The sequence below is a fragment of the Gobio gobio genome (assembly GCF_949357685.1).
Source record: "Gobio gobio genome assembly, chromosome: 19".
NCBI classification, from domain to species: domain Eukaryota; kingdom Metazoa; phylum Chordata; class Actinopteri; order Cypriniformes; family Gobionidae; genus Gobio; species Gobio gobio.
The window spans coordinates 34,203,652-34,223,246 of NC_137112.1; the positions used below are offsets into that span (position 1 = coordinate 34,203,652).

The 19,595-nt window shown below is 37.5% G+C and overlaps 2 protein-coding genes across 2 annotated transcripts; one reads left to right on the top strand and one right to left on the bottom strand.

Annotated features, from left to right (window-relative positions):
• Nucleotides 1-82: 82 nt before the first annotated feature.
• Nucleotides 83-4,741, bottom strand: LOC307143419 (uncharacterized protein; the record flags this gene model as incomplete). Its single annotated transcript, XM_079844962.1, has 3 exons — nucleotides 83-396; nucleotides 4,098-4,328; nucleotides 4,621-4,741. The coding sequence occupies 3 exons, from the start codon at nucleotides 4,739-4,741 to the stop codon at nucleotides 83-85; spliced, it is 666 nt and encodes a 221-aa protein (XP_079701088.1).
• Nucleotides 4,742-6,553: 1,812 nt separating this feature from the next.
• Nucleotides 6,554-19,178, top strand: cxxc1b (CXXC finger protein 1b). The gene is made up of 14 exons (XM_079843929.1): nucleotides 6,554-6,788; nucleotides 7,214-7,329; nucleotides 7,420-7,520; nucleotides 7,616-7,740; nucleotides 9,061-9,216; nucleotides 9,291-9,428; nucleotides 9,603-9,713; nucleotides 9,804-9,982; nucleotides 13,736-13,943; nucleotides 14,076-14,186; nucleotides 14,288-14,337; nucleotides 18,477-18,573; nucleotides 18,672-18,824; nucleotides 18,909-19,178. The coding sequence occupies exons 1-14, from the start codon at nucleotides 6,786-6,788 to the stop codon at nucleotides 19,053-19,055; spliced, it is 1,695 nt and encodes a 564-aa protein (XP_079700055.1). The 5' UTR covers nucleotides 6,554-6,785; the 3' UTR covers nucleotides 19,056-19,178.
• Nucleotides 19,179-19,595: the final 417 nt, after the last annotated feature.

The window sequence follows — 19,595 nt, forward strand, 5'->3', positions numbered from 1 at the left end:
TGTGAAATCAGCACATTACATTCGCTACATTCCATTCCCGCGTTATCTGATTGTCATGACCAGTATGCAAATGACGGTCAGACTAGTGAAACAGAAGCTGAGAGAGTTCCATGCCGAGTTCCAGACACTCAGTCGTCTGTGAACAGAGATCGCAAATGGAGCAGTCAAAGGCGTTTTCTCCACAATTGCAGCCGCACGCCTCCATGTACTCAGCACAGCTGCAACATGGGCAAAAACCTACGAGGTCCTCCAGAGAGGAAGGGTCGCAACAACATGCGTGAGAGCAGAAGGATGTACAGATTGATGCCACGCAGTATTGACACCCGTCACCAACGGCCAGCACGCAATCCCAAAACTTGCAGAACAAACACGCTAACAAAAAGGATGCACACAAGTCTAGAAGTGGAAGAAGAAAAGAGAAGAAAATGTATTATATGTGAGGTTAAATGCATGTTCTGCATTTAATACAACATTTGTTTTAATTAAAAAGAGGTTACGGTGAGGCATTTACAATGGAAGTGAATAACACCTTATAACAATAAGCTTCGATTAGTCTGCTAAAGTCACCATGAAATCAAAATTGACAATTCTTTTTTTTTTATGGAATATTGCGGTATTCATTATAATTAATTTATCCATGCATATCATAATTATTTTTAAATTCATGTGCCCTCATAATCCTCTTGCAAAGACTTCTCTTGTCTTGTCTTCTCTTCTCCCTCTCCTCTGATGATGTGTTTACAGGCACGGAACAACCTGTCACTCACATGAGCTCACAGCAATAGCAAACCATGATGATCCAAACAATTCCCGATGGACAAAATCAAGTCCCGCCCATTTTTTCCTGTTCGAGAAGCCGTTTCACTTGGATATACACTATATTGCCAAAAGTATTGGGACACCCTAGACTGGGTAAACCCAGCCCGATCTGCCGGCGATTTGATTTCGCCCTGCTGCTCAGGCTGGAAACCTGTACATTTTTCTATCCTGCTTCCGTTACAAATCTGCGGGGACCAATCACAAACTGGCTTATCCACTTGGCGCGCTATTGGCGGGTTTAACACTATGACTATAGAGAAGCGACGGCAAGCAGCTTTTGGTTTACATTCAACATGGTGGCCACCGAAGCGCAGCAACCCGTTGATGCCGCTGTCGCTACTGTTTTAAAAGATTTCAAAGGCAAGTTTTCATTGAAAGCGGAACAGAAACTTGCCCTGGAACAATTCCTACAAAAGAAGGATGTGTTTGCCTTCCTACCGACCGGCTTTGGTAAAAGCCTAATTTACCAGCTTGCTCCGCTGGTGGCCAAAAGAATCCGTCACTCGGATCGTTGGTCTGATTGGTTGAAGGACTATCCAATTGACCTATCGGTAAGCCCGCCCCCTTTAGTTACTGTTGCTAACTCGGACAAACAAACGGAGTTGCTAACTGTCTTACAATGACAGCTGTCAGTGTGAAAACCTCATCCCAAGATGTTTTTGGACACCGAATGTAGCGGACCCTGTCCAAATGATGGCCAAAATATACTGATGGTTTATGAAGTTTATTACATCGTTTTTCACTCCCAAAAAAAATCCCCGTAAGAGCTGAACAAACAAAGCAGAAGTGCGCATTAACGTCTCATTCACAAACTCTCTCTCTCCGTTGCGTTATCATTAACACACAGCAAATTATACAAAAACACTCATACAACTAACAGTAAACGAACATATACAGACCTTATGCCTTTTCGGGGGTGCCATTAAACTGTAAACTTTGTAAACTGCGAGCTCTCCCTTTCACTACCCGTACACTATAATACCCCTCAAAATAAGAGTCCTCCTTAGTAAGACAGATAATGCAGACCTTAAACATATCTCAGTGCAAACGGGAGAAGCCTCACGTTACAGTCGTCACGATCGCAGATGACAACATCCAGGATCAACACTGTTCCTATACCGCAGTGTAAGATTAAATTAATCTACATTTAACCAGTTTAATATGCAGAGGGACTGAAATGTAGACCTTCATTTATGTGTTTTTGACCTACACTGTTAACGTTACATGACGTGAGAACAGTTAGTTATTTCGGTTTGTATGTCAGCAGGGACTAACTAACTTTATTCGTAACTTAATCAGAGTTGGACAACCAGAAAATCCTCTCAGGATACCTGGAATCAGTGGTACAGTGCAGGCACATTGTTTTACCATTTTTGTAACATAAACACCATCAAACCGATGAGAGCTTCGGATTTTCCAATGTTTCTCTATGGCGCTGAAACCTAAAGATGTCTGAGTTCCTCTCCTAGTGCAACTTATACTCAACTGCCATTGGCTCATCTGCGTTCGAGTTGATCAAGCCTCTTGTGCAGTAGAAAAGACAGTGCAGACAATCTTAAAAGATTGAGCTTGGTCCACTGATAGCCAGACAAGGGACACCTCTCCAAAATCCTTGAATTCAGGTGTTCCAATCACTTCCATGGCCACGGGTGAATAAAATCAAGCACCTAAGTATGCAGACTCCTTCTACAAACATTTGAGAAAAAATGGGTCGCTCTCAGGAGCTCAGTGAATTCAAGCGTGGTACCGTGATAGGTTGCCCCCTGTGCAATAAGTCCATTCGTGAAATTTCCTCACTAGAAAATAATCCACGGTCAACTGTTAGTGGTATTATAACAAAGTGGAAGCAATTTTGGAACAACAGGAACTCGTTAAATCGTAAAATCACAGAGCGGGGTCAGCGCATGCTGAGGCGCACAATGCCAACTTTCAGTCAATAGCTACAGACCTCCAAACTTTGTGTGGCCTTCAGATTAACTCAAGGACAGTGCGTAGAGAGCTTCATGGAATGGGTTTCCATGGCTGAGAAGCTGCATCCAAGCCTTACATCACCAAGTGCAATGCAAAGCGTCAGATGCAGTGGTGTAAAGCACGCCGCTACTGGACTCCAGAGCAGTGGAGACGAGTTCTCTGGAGTGACGAATCACGCTTCTCTGTCTGGCAATCAGATGGACAAGTCTGGGTTTGGCGGTTTGCCAGGAGAACGGTTCTTGCCTGACTGCATTGTGCCAAGTGTAAAGTTTGGTGGAGGGGGGATTATGGTGTGGGGGTTGTTTTTCAGGGGTTGGGCTTGGCCCCTTAGTTCTAGTGAAAGGAACTCTTAATGCTTCAGCATTCCAAGACATTTTGGACAATTTCATGCTCCCAATTTTGTGGGAACAGTTTGGGGATGGCCCCGTCCTGTTCCAACATAACTGCGCACCAGTGCACAAAGCAAGGTCCATAAAGACATGGATGAGCGTGTTCGGTGAGGAGGAACTTGACTAGCCTGCACAGAGTCCTGACCTCAACCCGATAGAACACCTTTGGGATGAATTAGAGCGGAGACAACCTGTCACTCACATGAGATCACAGCAATCGCAAACCACGGCGATCCAATCAATTCCCAATGGACTAAATCAAGTCCTGTCCATTTTTTCTTGTTCAAGAAGCCATTTCACTCGGATATGTCATGACAAGAGGGAAGAAAAGTTTCATCCTGACTTTTGAGCTGAAAGTTGTCTTTACAGTCCTTTTATGTGTTATGTTCTCAAACTGATTTTACACAGAAAAGGTTAATACGTGATTTTTTTCATACTAAAATCATGTTTACACACTTTGTTTATGTCTTCTGCCTACATTCACTTCCTTTGTAAGTGCCTTTTGCTTTTTTTTAAGAAAAGGAGAGAAGAGTAAAAATAATTTTTTGTGCTAATCAACAACATTATGCCACAAGTGCTGTCGACTGAGCTTAACTTGTATTGAACTCGGAATATTCCTTTAATGGCTGTAACACAGACAAAATATCGATGTGGTAACCACAAATAAAGCAGCTTTGCTGACACTGTAGTACATCATAAAACTGCTGTCCTGATCAGCAGCACACAAAGAAAGTTTGGGGTGTGTGTGCATTTGCTAAAAAAATTAGCTAAATACTTATGATAAAGGATGACAGGAAGAGGGAAAGCTGTTATCAGTGCTGTTAGCGAGGATTCCACTTGCATCTATAATGCATTAGAAGTCATAAAAATTGAATCCCTCATTTCATTGAGTCAAATGTAATTTGAGGTGTTGCTTACCTTCAGCAGGGGCTTTCAGGCTCAGTCGACTTTTCAGTGTGGCAGTGGAGGAGCGGCTGATTTTGCGATGACGGTGTGTTGCTTTAGAAGCGGTGATATGTGAGTTTTTTAAGGGGTTTGTGGGTAGCTGAACGCAGACAGGAAAAGCATCACTGATGTCACTGCCAGGAACGTTCAGAACATCTTGAAGTGGCTTTTTCACATCTGCTGGGACTTCTTTGATATGCACATCTACAATGAGGAAACAATATTAAAGTTACTTGGATTTTAGCTTAAAGAATGGTAGGTAGTGTGAAGGATTTTTACCAAATGCTAGTGGTTTCGTTTTGCTAAGAGGAGAAATAAGACATGAGTTTTCCTTCCCAGAGAGTTCATCGGTTAAAGATAGTTCATTATCCTTTAGACATGTTCTGGTGGATTCCGAGTGTTTTTCGTCAGATGATTCTATAAAATAAATAAAGCACATTATCAGTTGCTCTTTTCCTCTGTACTGTTGTGTTAAAAGAGAACAGAAAAGTTTTACCAGAGTTTTGAAAAGTTGACATACTTGGAATTGAATGAACTTGCCGGTCATCTTCACGAAAGCTGAGTTTTGATCCAGTTGGTGACCGGCCACCGTGTTCATCCTTATGGTCACAATTCATCTTTTAAAACTTCTCTCACAGTATTCGCTACAACAAGAATAAGTGTAAAGATGTAGAGTGAAAATGCCGGAGCATTTGAACTCCTAACCAAGTCATAAAATATTCAAACACAGGAAGCAGAGAGAATAGATGCGCTATAGTCTGTGGCATATATTAAATACAAACCGTATGGAGAAAGCTAATTGATCACTTGACATGTTCATATATCACGGAACTAACAGTTAATAATGTGAACACCATTGCAGTTTTTGACTTGATTTGTGACTAATATGACTACTTTTTTACTGATGGATGTAATCATTTTTGATTTATACATTTGATTTGCAGAAATTGTATGCAAAATATTATATATATATATAATATTTTGCATACAATTTCTGAAAAAAAATACCAAAAAAATTTATACAAAGCCTAGCGTAAAAAGTACTGATGGCGCAAAAAGTGCCAGAGTTATTAATCTATTATTAATCTCAATCCATTTGGCAAGCATATTGTGTGACAGGGATAAAAGGCATCCTAGATGTAAAGAGGGCAATAAACTTCAGCAACCTATTAGTCCAATGTTTGCTCACCTTAAATCCGAGAGATGTCAGGAAAATTCTTTTTTGAAAAACAAACAAAGAAACAAACAAAAAATGATATTAATAAACAGATAGCCTACCTTAGCTTAAAACAATACAATGAATATTTAAAACAATTCTATATGTTTAATATTCTTATCACAAATAATTCAACATTACAAATGATTTAACAGTCTCCAACCTAAAGTTCACCAAAGATATTTTAGGAACAAATATTTATATTTATTTATTTATATTTCGTAAAAACACCTGACTGCCTCTTCATCATTTAGGCTATCAACTTGCGTCATTGTGTCACCAAATTTATACAGATCCAGATATTAGCAGGCTAACAGTGATTTATAATAACGTTACTTCCTTTGTAAAACTAAAACAATTAATAAAACAACAACAACAACAACAACATCATAATGTTGCCTCCCGTCTTTTCTACTTGTTTTCTACTATAGCCAAGTTATAGCCTACCATATTCAATCTTAAGAATTATTATCTTTGATCATTCAAGTTTATGAAAATTCACTAACCTTCCACACCACATTTATCTCATCGACCCTCAGATTGACTTTCTCTTGCTCTGCAGGGGCCGTTGTCTGATCATTATCCATTCGTTAGCATACTCGTAGGCTGATTCAGAAATTGCCCCCTATACCCTCAAATAGGGCACTATTTGAGGGGACAGCCATTCGTAGTGGTGTCCGACACCATAGTGGACGTTATTGATAGCACTCATTCAATCCCAGATACAGCCGATGTACACACAACGGCTGTCCGACTTCACGCATTCGTTTTCATACACTCCTTCAAGTGAACTGTATTAGTGGACTAACATAGGGAATAGTGAATGAGTTTAGGGGGCGATTTCGGATTCAGCCATAGTGTTGATAGGACGCACATGTACCACACCCCCTAACAATAAAAATGCAATAACATTTATAACGACAACAACAACAATTATTAGTATTACTATAAATATTAATAATATCATTGTTATTATTATTATTATTATTATTATTATTATTATTATTATTATTATTATTATTATTATTATTAATATTATTATTATTGATGTTGTTTATAATTTGGTCCTAAAAGGTATTATTGTAAGGGGTAAAAAACGAAAATACATTGATTATTAAGCCTTTAAATCATCATCATGTGATAGAATGTACTTTTTTCTGTAAACGCCCTAAAAATGAACAGCTTTCCACTAAGTTACATGGGGACTTTTATTATGACAATCAACCCTCTGTCCTAACAGAACCGAAACAACGCTATCCTCTGCCCACGCTAACAATTAGCCTAGGTTTGTAATATTGCTCCCGTTTCTGGTTTTGTGTGTGGAATTTGACTGTTATCAAGGTCGGAGCATTCCGGCCATTTACTTGTTCGAGCAGTGAGACTTTATCTCAATTAATCTTCATTTGCTCTGTTTGATCGGATCTTCTAGAAAGCGGGGAGCAGCCATGGTAAGTCTGCTATTATGATTTGATAGCATATTAGCTCCGGCTTGAGCAGTCAAAATAATAAAAAGTAGTTCTCTAAAGGCGATCGTTGCAAATGAAAGAACGAATTATTTATTTCACTAATTATATCGTAAACCAGCACTAGATTTTCTTAGGTAATAATTCATCGTTTTTTCTCGCTATCAAGTGTGCTATCATGCTAATATGTATTGTGACTAACTGATGTTGAACTGTTGTTTTATATGGATATCTAATTTAATGTTTTTATTGCTGTTATTTATTATTTCTAATTTAATGCCATACAAACATTGTCTTTGAATGTTTTGCTGTTATTTTCTGTGAGTGTGTCTTGCAGTTGATGTATTTGTAAAAATAAATTCCGTTGCTGGTGTGTCGATGTTTTCATTGTTTTGTCTCTGTCTTCATAGGACAGCGAGATGTCTGATTTGGACCAGGCTCCATCTATGAACAACTCCGCAGTAGATGGAGAGAATGCTCCTCTTTACTGCATTTGTCGAAAATCAGACATAAACTGCTTCATGATGTAAGACAAATCTTTCCATTCTTTCACAAAGAATATGATTATGTATGTCCAAACTGAGAGCTAATTTGGATCAAATCTTTTCCCCCACAGTGGTTGTGACAACTGCAATGAGTGGTTCCATGGTCACTGTATAAATGTGACAGAGAAGATGGCCAAAGCTATCAGGGAGTGGTACTGCCACCAGTGTCAGAGTCAGTGATTGGTTCACCTTAAAATATTTAAACATGCACGTTGTCATATTATATTATGTTACAATATCAGCTCTATATTATTCTCTATCTCTTAGAAATGGATCCATCTCTTTCAATACGTTACCGGAAAAAGAACCGTGATAAAGACATTGAGTCCGAGAGGGTTGAAAAACGATCCAGCACTCCAGAGTACAAGATCGATAAGCGCCGTGGGTCTAAAGTTAGTGTTTCTTCAGTTTGTTCTTATATCTTAGTTTGCTTGTTATACACACAACACTTTCTCTATTGCATTATTGGTGGGGTGTTTGACTATTTTATATGGTATATACATTTGGACTCGATAATGGTGAGATCAGATCTCTGTGTGAAGCATCTGGATTATTACAATTAATGGCAAATGAAATGTTTGGGAATGTAAACTGATATTTCCTAATGACACACTACAGCAAATTATATAAATATCTGGCTCAAAACCATTTTGTGTGTGTGTGTGTGTGTGTGTGTGTGTGTGTGTGTGTGTGTGTGTGTGTGTGTGTGTGTGTGTGTGTGTGTGTGTGTGTGTGTGTGTGTGTGTGTGTGTGTGTGTGAAAATAGTAATGTAAGACTTTTTCACAGTACTGTAGGTTACACTTTACTTTAAAGTGCCCTTGTTACAGTGTAATTACTAGCTAATTAAGTACTGAGTAATATTAATTAGCACCTTGTACTTACAATAGGGATAGGATTAGGGGTTGTTATAGGGTTAGCTGCATGTAATTATGCTTAATTTATTACTATAATAATTGCATGTAACTTGTGTAACAAGGACACTGTAAATAAAGTGTTACCGGTATATATCCATTTTTGTATATAATAAGTGAATGAAATATTTCACTAATTATATATTTATATATATATATATATATATATATATATATATATATATATATATATATATATATATATATATATATATATATATAGATAGTTCTAAAATTAAGTTCAAATTAAGACATAATAATCAATCTCATTTGATTATGTCTTAATTTTAACTTAATTAATTTTAAAACAAGACTATATATTATTTATTTATTTTAGTACTGGGGGAAAATAATTCATGATTAATCGCATCCAAAATAAAAGTTTGTTTACATAAGATATGTGCAGGAACTGTGTATAATTATTATGTATATATAAATAAACACATGCATGTATATATTTAAGAAATATTTGCATGTATATACTGTATATATTCATTTATCTTATATATAAATATAATTTTTTCATTAAAAATATAAAAAAAATTCTTTAATGTATACATGCTTGTGTGTATTGATATATACATAATAATTATACACAGTACACATACATATTATGTAGACACATTGGCGGGTGTTAATGTCATTGTATGCATGTGTATGTGTGTGTGTGTGTGTATATATATACTATATATATACACTATACTATATATATATATATAGTATAGGAATTCATAAATATAAAATTTTTTAGCGATTAATATAGTACAATATTACATTGCGGTCCTCTAATTGCATTCCAGGTGAAGCGATCTGCCCGTATGTGTGGTGAATGTGAACCCTGCACAAGGACTGAGGACTGTGGTCATTGTGACTTCTGTAAAGACATGAAGAAATTTGGGGGCCCAAACAAGATTCGTCAGAAATGTCGTCTAAGGCAGTGTGTTGTCCGTGCTCGGGTGAGAGTCTTTATATACTTGGTTTATTATGTCGTTTTTGTTTTGATGTTAATGCTCTCCCATTGTTTTTGCAGAAAATGCTACGTGTTCGGGATGAGGAGTTCTCTCTGCGTGAGAGGAAGGACAATATAATGCACAGAGATAGACGATACTTAGATGATTACGACGAAAATGATATGGAGCAGTATGAGCACTACAAGGACAGAAATGCGGTAATGGCTAATTGCTGTTGCTCAACCACAACCACTTAGTGTATATACATACATTAATTTGAACTCTTGTCACGTTATAAGAGTTTTTTTTAACATGAGTATGTTTTGAGATTTGCTTAGGTCTCAGCATTAAAAAAAATGATCTCACCCATCTCTCATGACCTGTGTTTTTAGTCATGGGGCAGTGAGGATGATGAAGACGGCCCAATTTACAGTCCTGTCCCACGGAAGAAAGCTATAAAAGTCAAGCACGTCAAGAGGAGAGACAAAAAATTTGACAAAAAGGTACAGCGAGGAACACGGTGCTTAATACATAATAGATTTTTTGATTTGATTTATGGAATAGTTTTTGTTAATTGTGCTCATCTTTTACAGAAAGAGTCCCGTCGCCACAAGCAGAAACAGAAGCACCGTGATCGTTTGCGACACAGTGAGAGGGGAGAGAGCAGACACGGAGGAGACATGCAACAGTGCCTAGGACCCAACTGTATTGAGCTGACGCGTCCAAACTCAAAATACTGCTCTGAGGACTGTGGCATGAAGCTAGCTGCCAAGTAGGTTATTTCATTGAAGTTGGCATGAAACAGAAGTTGCGATAGTCTTTTCTTTCATATTGTGACATATATCCGAGGGCTATGGATGCACCGAATGTTCGGCAACCGAAATTAATAAGTGAATAGACCGAAATTTAACCGAACAATGACGTTTTTGATGATGCGATCAAATATAGCAACCAGCGCATGTTTGAGAGGCGCGCACGCTTCTAAATGCAGCAAACATGTTGGAAGTGAGGAAGCATTAAAGTGTCAGAGATGGCAGCTTCATTGAACTTTGTACTTTGTGAGATTGCGATGAACCGACAATAGCGACAGCGTTTAGTGATCATAAATGGAGCGGTCTATATTCTATATAATCCATTGAATAAAACTTGTTGTTGACTAATGGCCAATTGCACACTGCAAAGTTTGGAAGTGAAATAGTAACGCATTAAATCAATGTAAAGGCAGACAATAGAAAAATATTTGTTGCAAAATATTTTTTTAAAATTCTAAATAAACTTAAACGTTGTACTGTACACTCACTGCTGTGGTGGAGCCGTTGCTTAGCCTACATCTGCACTTTAATAGAGCACCCCCAGTGATTTGATTATGAAACCTGTAGGCATACTGGCCCTCATACTGGTGGTGTACGCACGTTTTGAGTTAGGAATTGTTTTTCTGCGCATTTTCGCACTAACACCACAAAACGCACTGACAAAGATATGCTATATTATGACCCACGGTAAAAAAACAACAACAACATAGGAATTATAAACTTCAGTGCTTATTTTTGTGCAACATGGACTTCAATGTTTAATTTGTGTGACTTTACCAAAGCATTTGATTTGTAGCCATATGTATTCCTCCAGTTGCGAGCCTGTGCGCTTTACCTGACGTTTCAGGGTTAGGCCCGGCAGCTGCGCATGGACTGGGACTGAGAATAATTCAGACTGACAAAATAATAAAAATTACATTCTTCTTCTTTTAAATAATAATAATAATAGAATAAATAATAATAATAACAACATTCTTCTTCTAAATAAATATAAGCGTCATTAATAAAAAAAATATATAGGTAATTTCTCATCCAAACAGCCATTTAAACGCTCCTCTTCACGCACCTCTTTGTGGCGATCTTTATATCTGACCACCTTTTTTTCACCTACAATTAACAAGAAAACTCATACTTAACTTGATTACTATTGCTCTATATTAAACAATAAAACATTATTACCTCTGCTGGAGTGCGCTTCTCAACCCCTACACTATTAACAGTACTCATAATTTGGGTCCATATTTTGTTTTTGTGGGACCCTTAAATCCCATTTTTTTAACTCCCAAATAAAACAATTTAGTTTTTTTCCACTTCCCTGGTGATGGTCTCGATCTCCACGTCGGAGAAGTTTCGCTTCTTTGCCGTCTTCCGTGTGTCCATGACGTAAAATGAGGGCGTGGGGGAGGCAGAGACTTGAATATATAGGGGCGAGTTATTCTAATGACGATCGTTTTCAGCCGCGGCATTTATCAAGGGCAGGTATTGCGTACACCTGGATTTCAGAGGTGCGCACAGCTTCATAAATCAGGCAGTGAGAGGAGTGTAAGCATAATCTTACACCAACATATACGCCCGTTTCTAAGCAAGATTGATAAATGAGGGCCACTAGGCCTAAGATAAGATGGCCAAATGAAAACATATATTTTTTTGTGGTACATTTAAAAAAAATATATATATATATATTTTTTTTTTAAAGTTATATTGTGCTTTGTTTGTATAATGTCTGCTGGAATGCTAAAAAATCTTCTATTTTTAAATTTAAGTTTTGTAATTTATTTTTCTTTAAAAAAGCAAGACAAAATAGTAAAAAGCTAATTTTTACTATATAATTTATGCAATGGTGAAAAAATTGACAAAAGAAATGGGGAAAAAAACACGTTCGGTATTCGGCTTTGGCCAAGTGTTTTATTATTACTGGGCTTCGGACGAGAATTTTCATTTTGGTGCATCCCTACCGAGGGCAGGACTTGATTTGGTCCATCAGGAATTAATTGGATTGTTGTTATTTGCTATTGCTGTGATATCATGTGAGTGTCAGGTTGTCCCGCCCTAATACCAAAAAATGCGACATCAGAGAAGAGATGTCACTGCAAGAGATAAGTTATTTTGATTTAAAGATAAATCCGTTAAATAATTTATAATAAATACTGCTATATGCTGTATAGTATATGTAACGCTATATCGTACATCGACTTATCATGATATGAAAATGCAACATTATGTATCGTTGATGTAAACAACATTAATTGTGATTAGGGATGTCACAAGTACCGGTACTTCGGTACCAAGTCGGTACTGAAATTATAAAAATGTGACGATACCAGCATTTCTGTAGTACTGGTAGTACCAACTCCCGATTATATTCAGTACCCGCAGCTGTGTTCAGTCGTTTCCGTGTTTATCTAAGTGTAGAGCTCCAGACTGTAACCGAATATATATACTAGTGTTTGTGAATATTAAACTGCAAAATACTATTTAAATATTACTCCTCCATGTTCTGTGTCTCTGTGTGAATGACGGGGCACGGGCGGGCGGGTGTGCAGGCGCTCACACGCGCGTGACACTCGCTGTCTGTTAGTCATCACGTCACCTCAGCTCCAGCCACATCCTGCCTCTTTGCCCATTTTCAGTTATCCGGGTGTGACACACTGCTGAAATGGCAACGGCCAGCTCGACCCTACTTTACACTTCAAAATTGCTCTTCAGAATCCTATGGGTGACGTCACGGACACTACGTCAATATTTTTTTACAGTCTATGATTGAGACATACCCTGTCACACACACAACGCACAGAAAGATGCGCCAGTCTCGTGCACACAAACAGCACAGAATCGAGTTTTCTTTACCGCTTGAATAAACAATAACACAGAATTTTGCCATAATTCCCGTTTTGTCGAGTATTCTCATAAGAGCAGTCTAAAATAACGTCTTAAATGAACTTGTGAGAAAATTAGATGTGCGTGACGTCTTAAAGTCACAGCAGCCTAATAAACCAGTGATGTCTGTCACTAATGTTAATCAAAGAACAAAGGTAACAGAGAAAATTGTAGCTTTAATGATGATTAATCTTTAATTTTCTTATTTATGCAGTTAAGAAAGGTGTTTGATAACATTATTAAATTTCTGTATATGTCCAACAGGCAGGAAGGCCATAGGTAAATATATATAGGGTTAGGGTTTATATAAAGTTAAGTTCTCTTAAATTAAAAGTTATTTTTTTTAAGCCTAATAAATGTTGAAATTGATATAGCTTTCAATTATACTGTAATGTTGAATGTCTATCATTAATGTTAAAAAATCATAGAGACATCAGTAGCTGTATTAGTATCAGTGATACTGGATCATGCCATTATAAGAAATATTCCAAATATACTGTCTTTAAGTTGTTTAATTTGGAACGAAACGGTGAAATTATTACAATATAAAAATATTAAAAACTCCAATATCCGATTGACAGCACTAATAGTAATGCAGTGGGGGAATATTTGTGTGTCCTGATAATAATATAATAACAATATTATTTAAATAATAATAAAAACTTAATAATAAAAAAACATCTCTTCTTTATATTTGCTTAAAATATTGCGATAAATATTGTATTGACTTTAAGTACAGCCAACTAACAGTGAAAGATCATGCAATGTTATACCAACACCAGTTTAATGTGTTTTAAAAAGATTGTATTGAATTATTGAACTTGCGATCTGTGCAGCCGGATCTACGAGATCCTCCCTCAACGAATCCAGCAGTGGCAGCAAAGCCCCTGCGTCGCTGAGGAACAGGGCAAAAAACAGCTGGAGCGCATCCGCAGGGAACAGCAGGCTGCGCGGATGCGCCTTGCCGAAATGGAGCGTCGTTTCCACGAGCTCGAGGGCATCGTTGCCAAAGCCAAGCAGCAGGTGGTCCAACAGGATGAGGATGTGCGTTTCCAGTAATGCTTTCTCATTGTAATATCATTTGAATTTGATAGAATAACTGGTAAGAGTTAGAATTTGTGTTTCAGAGATCTTGTCATATTTATTAGTGTGTAAACCTAATGTCCTTTCTTGCAGGTTAATGAAACGGACAGTGAGGACACAGACCTTCAGATATTCTGTGTGTCCTGCAGTCACCCCGTCAACCCCAAGGTGGCGCTGAGGCATATGGAGAGATGTTATGCCAAGGTCAATATATGTTGTTTTCTGAGCCCATTTATTGGTTTATCATCACACTGAACATTGAAAATTAATTGGTTATACTAATGCATGGTTTATTATTTTAACAGTATGAAAGCCAGACCTCTTTCGGTTCCATTTTCCCAACCAGAATAGAAGGGTAAGAGAGATGTCCCTGAATATCCTCCGTTCACTTAGAGAAAATCTATCTTAGTTTTCTTGTCATATCAACACTTCCTCTCTTTGCTTTTTATGGAATTTTAAAGGACAACTCTGGTGAAAAATGAACCTGGGGTAATTAACGCATGGTTACCGAGTAGATCGTTCTCTGGGATGCGTTTTCATGAAAATCGAATGTAAAGAGTTTTATCTCTAAAAACAGATTAGCTTATAACGCTAGTATATGAGGCATAGAATTAGTAAAATTAAATCGCTAGTTAATACCACTAACAAGGCTCAAAATAGCCTCACACTAACACGGTAGCATAATGAGGGTCCCTACATGCAAACCGAAGCATTGAGAACTTTGTAAGTGTACAAACAGTTTAATAAGAAGATACTTTATAAAGACAGTACATTACGCGTATACAGACAGGAGCCATCTTGGAAAATAGTCTCGACAAGTCGAGCCACGGTTGAATAATCCGCCATCTCTTTAGTGTGTATCCTTTGGAAGCACTAGTCTCTGTTGCGTTCAGTTTTTAAAAAAATATTTTTATTTATTTATTTTCTCTGTTGCGTTCAGTGCTTTCTTCTGGAAACAACGGACCATATGAGATTCCAAGTCACAGTTCATCACTTAGCACAGCGTTCGTGGCTCGACTTGTCGAGACTGTTTTCCAAGATGGCTCCTGTCTGTATATGCGTCTTTATAAAGTATCTTCTTATTAAACTGTTAGTACACTTACAAAGTTCTCAATGCTTTGGTTTGCATGTAGGGACCTAGGGCTGCTCGATTATGGAAAAAATCATAATCACGATTATTTTGGTCAATATTGAAATCACGATTCAGGGTTTTTCCTGGGTCAAAACTGGTCTTCGGTGGTGGCTGACAGACATGGTCATCCATACACACACACACACACACACGCACACGCACGCACGCACGCACAGTAAAAAAGTTCCCTACCCACGTGATCTGCAAGTGCAATACTGACAAAACATTTTAAATAAATTCAAAGAAAATTTGTAATTTTTGCTTATCTTATTTTGATACCTTGATGTTTGTTTTTGTTCCTCATTTTTACACTATTTACTGATAGTTGTTTTGGTATATAATCATATCAATATTAAAAAGTAGTATTAAAAAATGAACAAATAGCCTAATTTTCTGCTATATACAATTTCATAAAATTATCAGCTAGCTAACCACAACTTTGTTCTGGGTTCACTCCAGTCTAAACTAAATGATTTTAGGCTATTTATTTTACTACACATTGTCCAAATAAATAAGCTGAAAGACTGTGGATGATTAAAGCTAATTCTTACTATCCACTCTTGCTAAAGTGGGTAAGCACACTTGTGTTCTCATTTCAAGTGTTCTGAGTAAATGATTCAACTGATTCATGAGTTCAGTGTTGGACTGATCCGTTCTAACCAGTCGTTAAAATGATTCGGTTCAAAGGAGTCATAATGTGGCGAATCGGACATTGGCTGACGCGCTGTGTGTGAATCCCTTCTGTTAGAACATCGCGAAAGATTTGTCAACACACAGAAAACACTTCATAACCGGATAGGATTTGTTTCAAGTTTATTGAAAGTATGCTTTATGTCAGCTAGTCAGAGAATCAGTCAATGTTTTTTGAGCGCATTTCACACCCAGCGGTAATTAAAGGAAAACATCGTCTGATAGCGCCACGTGCAACATGGATTCGGTCTTCCGACCTTTTGATTTTGATTAACGTAATATGTGAAATATTAGAAAGCTAAGAATGCCTATTTTGAAGACAGAGAGCGTGCGAGCGGGGGAGGAGCTCTCTGGTCGTTCTCTCTGACACTCAGTTAACGCAAGGGCAGCGGTCATCTATTCTACATCACTCCTAAATCACAATAACTCATCAAATAAGGCTTTGGCGGGACAACAATTTGTTTTGGCGGCCGCCAAAAAAATTTCAATGTAGGAAAAACCCTGCGATTATGTAACACGATTATTTCACATGACTTTGGGAATGTGTTGTATTTATTAAAAATACACCTTTCAACAATTCAATTGAAATTGTAACATTTGTTGTACTTTTTGAACTATTAAAATAAATAATATAACATATATTCAAATCAAAGTATAAAAGTATTCACGTAAAAATGATAATCACAAATAAATAAGATCAACAATATGGTTCGGCTAGATATGCTTTTCAGGTACGTCTAACATTAGTTTTCAGGTACAGAAATGTCTCAAATGTAAAATAACATTGCATATTTGAGTGCATAAATTAAAGATGAATCATATTAAACTTACAAAAGCTATTCAATCCGGATCGGATATGCGTCGTCTTTATCGACTGTATAAAGTTCACTTAAGGCATATACAGACTATGTCTGCTAGGATACTCATCAAGATGGACATGTTGACATACGTTTTGTGTGAGTTTGTCCGTTCAAGAGCAAGACTTGAAAGAGAACTCAATATTTGCGCGCTGAGAGACGTGCAGATGAGCGCACAGAGATACATTTTCTCACAGCGCGCGCGGCTTCTCATTCGCGTCTTCTGGCACTAAACCCGGGTGACGACGGTGAAAACGACTGGTCATATTCAAACATACGGCAGCACTCGCATGCATTGAACAAAGTTTACAAAGAGAGAATTATTTGAAAAATATGAGGGGAAAAAAGGACGTTTACACGGCACCCCTGCTCTCGTCAGTTTTTGTTTCTTTATTAGATTGTCATAGGTCACTCTGTTTAATTTTCAAGTGGTTAAACAAATTCGTGGTGCTCCCTTGCGTTGCAGCCACTACCATGTAGCAGATCTTGCACGTAGCATGTTTCTGCTCGTCGTCTGATTCCTCGAAGCCAAACTGTTCCCAGACAACGGAGTTGGTTTTGCCTTTTTTGCTCACCAAACGCTGCTGTAACTGCCCTCCTTCTGCCATCTTTACTCGCGCCGAGTTTTTAAATTCCAGCGGATGATATGCACACGAGACTCCCGATCTGAGAAAGTTTGTGGCTTCGGGAGGGGCGGATGTGCGCTTGCGCGTTTCATTCAGAACGCAAGGCAAAATAATCGTTTTTTCTCGATTGTACTATTTTGGTGATCGTTGGGAGGCAAAATTGAAATCGAAATCGAAATTCGATTAATTGCACAGCCCTATAGGGACCCTCATTATGCTACTGTGTTAGTGAGACTATTGTAACAACAATGAGTTTCGGGGAATAATTAATTCAAATGGTGTAAATATTCATGTGTCTATGAATTTGATTTGCTTGTTGTACAGACAATATTAACTTATAACGGAACCTTTAATCATGTAAAAGTAACCTTTATCCGAATTGATTTCTTCATCAATTTTCAATCTTACAAATTTTAAGAAACATTAATCTGCTTGATCAGGACAAATCACATTTCTTATGTTTGTACAATTTGTATTACTGAAGTAGTAATACAAGAAAATCAAGCTTAACTGGGTAGCTAAAATCTTATGTCTCATTGACTTCGATATTTGAGAGAGAGAGAGAGAGAGAGAGAGAGAGAGAGAGAGAGAGAGAGAGAGAGAGAACGAACGAACGAACTTCACAGCCCTTTCAGAGACCTCAAGAAATTAACCGTCCCGTGAACGGGAATAATTCAGACAACCTTTTTACACGCAGCTTGATTGTGAAATAAAATACTTGCATTACTATGGCTTCTAGTGTGTACACACAGGCCCTTTGTTTACGTATGATTTGATTAGGAAAGTCACAAGGGCTGTGAGGAGTTCAGACTTTGGCCATCCTGCCAGATGACTGATTGAATCAGTACTGTTACACTATTTTGAGCCTTGTTAGTGGTATTAACTAGCGATTTAATTTTGCTTATTCGCTGCCCCATATACTAGCGTTATAAGCTAATCTGTTTTTAGAGATAAAACGCTTTACATTCGATTTTCAGAGAACGGTCTACTAGGTAACCATGTGTTAATTACCCCTAGGTTCATTTTTCACCGGAGTTGTCCTTTAATGATGTTTCTTTTTAATTTTTACTTTATAATAACCATGAGATAATGCATGAGATGAATTGCTTTGAAAACGAGACTGTTCGTTCATATATATATATGATAGAGAAAGATAAATGAATCTCTATTATCATTTTTTTTCTATAAGGGCCACACGACTCTTCTGTGATGTGTACAATCCTCAGAGTAAAACATACTGCAAGAGACTCCAAGTTTTATGTCCAGAACATTCCAGAGACCCGAAGGTGAGGGTTTAGTGATGTTATTACCGTAATTCTGCTTGGACTAAACCACATCTTTTAAAATCTCTTCATTACTTGATTTGTGTTTATGCTTTTCTCAGGTCCCAGCAGATGAGGTGTGTGGATGTCCACTAGTGCGTAATGTTTTTGAGCCGACTGGAGAATACTGCAGGGTCTCAAAACGCAAGTGCAACAAGCATTACTGCTGGGAGAAGCTCAGACGGGCAGAAGTGGACCTGGAGCGTGTCAGAGTGGTCGGTTAAGTTCTGCAAAATGTATTGTCATAGTAGTCAGTCTTAATTTATTTTTATGTTCTCATATATTTTCCCTCTCAACAGTGGTACAAGCTGGATGAGTTGTTTGAACAAGAACGCAATGTGAGAACGGCCATGACCAACAGAGCAGGACTACTGGCCCTCATGCTCCACCAGACCATCCAGCATGACCCCCTGACCACTGACCTCCGCAGCAGCAAAGACAGATAGCCATGTGAACTATCAGTGCTCACTTAAAAAATTATTTGTTTATATTTGTATACTTTTCATATTGTATATTTGTCACTACTTGGACAGTCATTCATAATAAATATTCTTCATGTGTCTCCTTCAGTCTGTATTGATTAATTTTAGGGATGCACTGAGGATTTTCTGAAGACAGTTATCTTCAGAGATATATTAATTTAACCCCTCACCCCCAATTCTATTAATTTTTTTCCCTTCCAATATTATGAGCATCATGTGTTAAAATCTTGTTTACAGACTTATTAATATTTCCACACAAATAAGATTTGGGGAAATAGTTTATGTAATGGAAAGTAATATTTAACACCCAAAAAATATGACAACATTAACATTATGAATTTACATTTGATTTTAAAAAAAACATTTGATTTGCCTGATTTCAGAACACTGCCCGCCACTAATGGTTATACAAATTAAAAGAATAGTCAAAGAAATGTATATCCCGTGTGTGTGTGTGTGTGTGTGTGTGTGTGTGTGTGTGTGTGTGTGTGTGTGTGTGTGTGT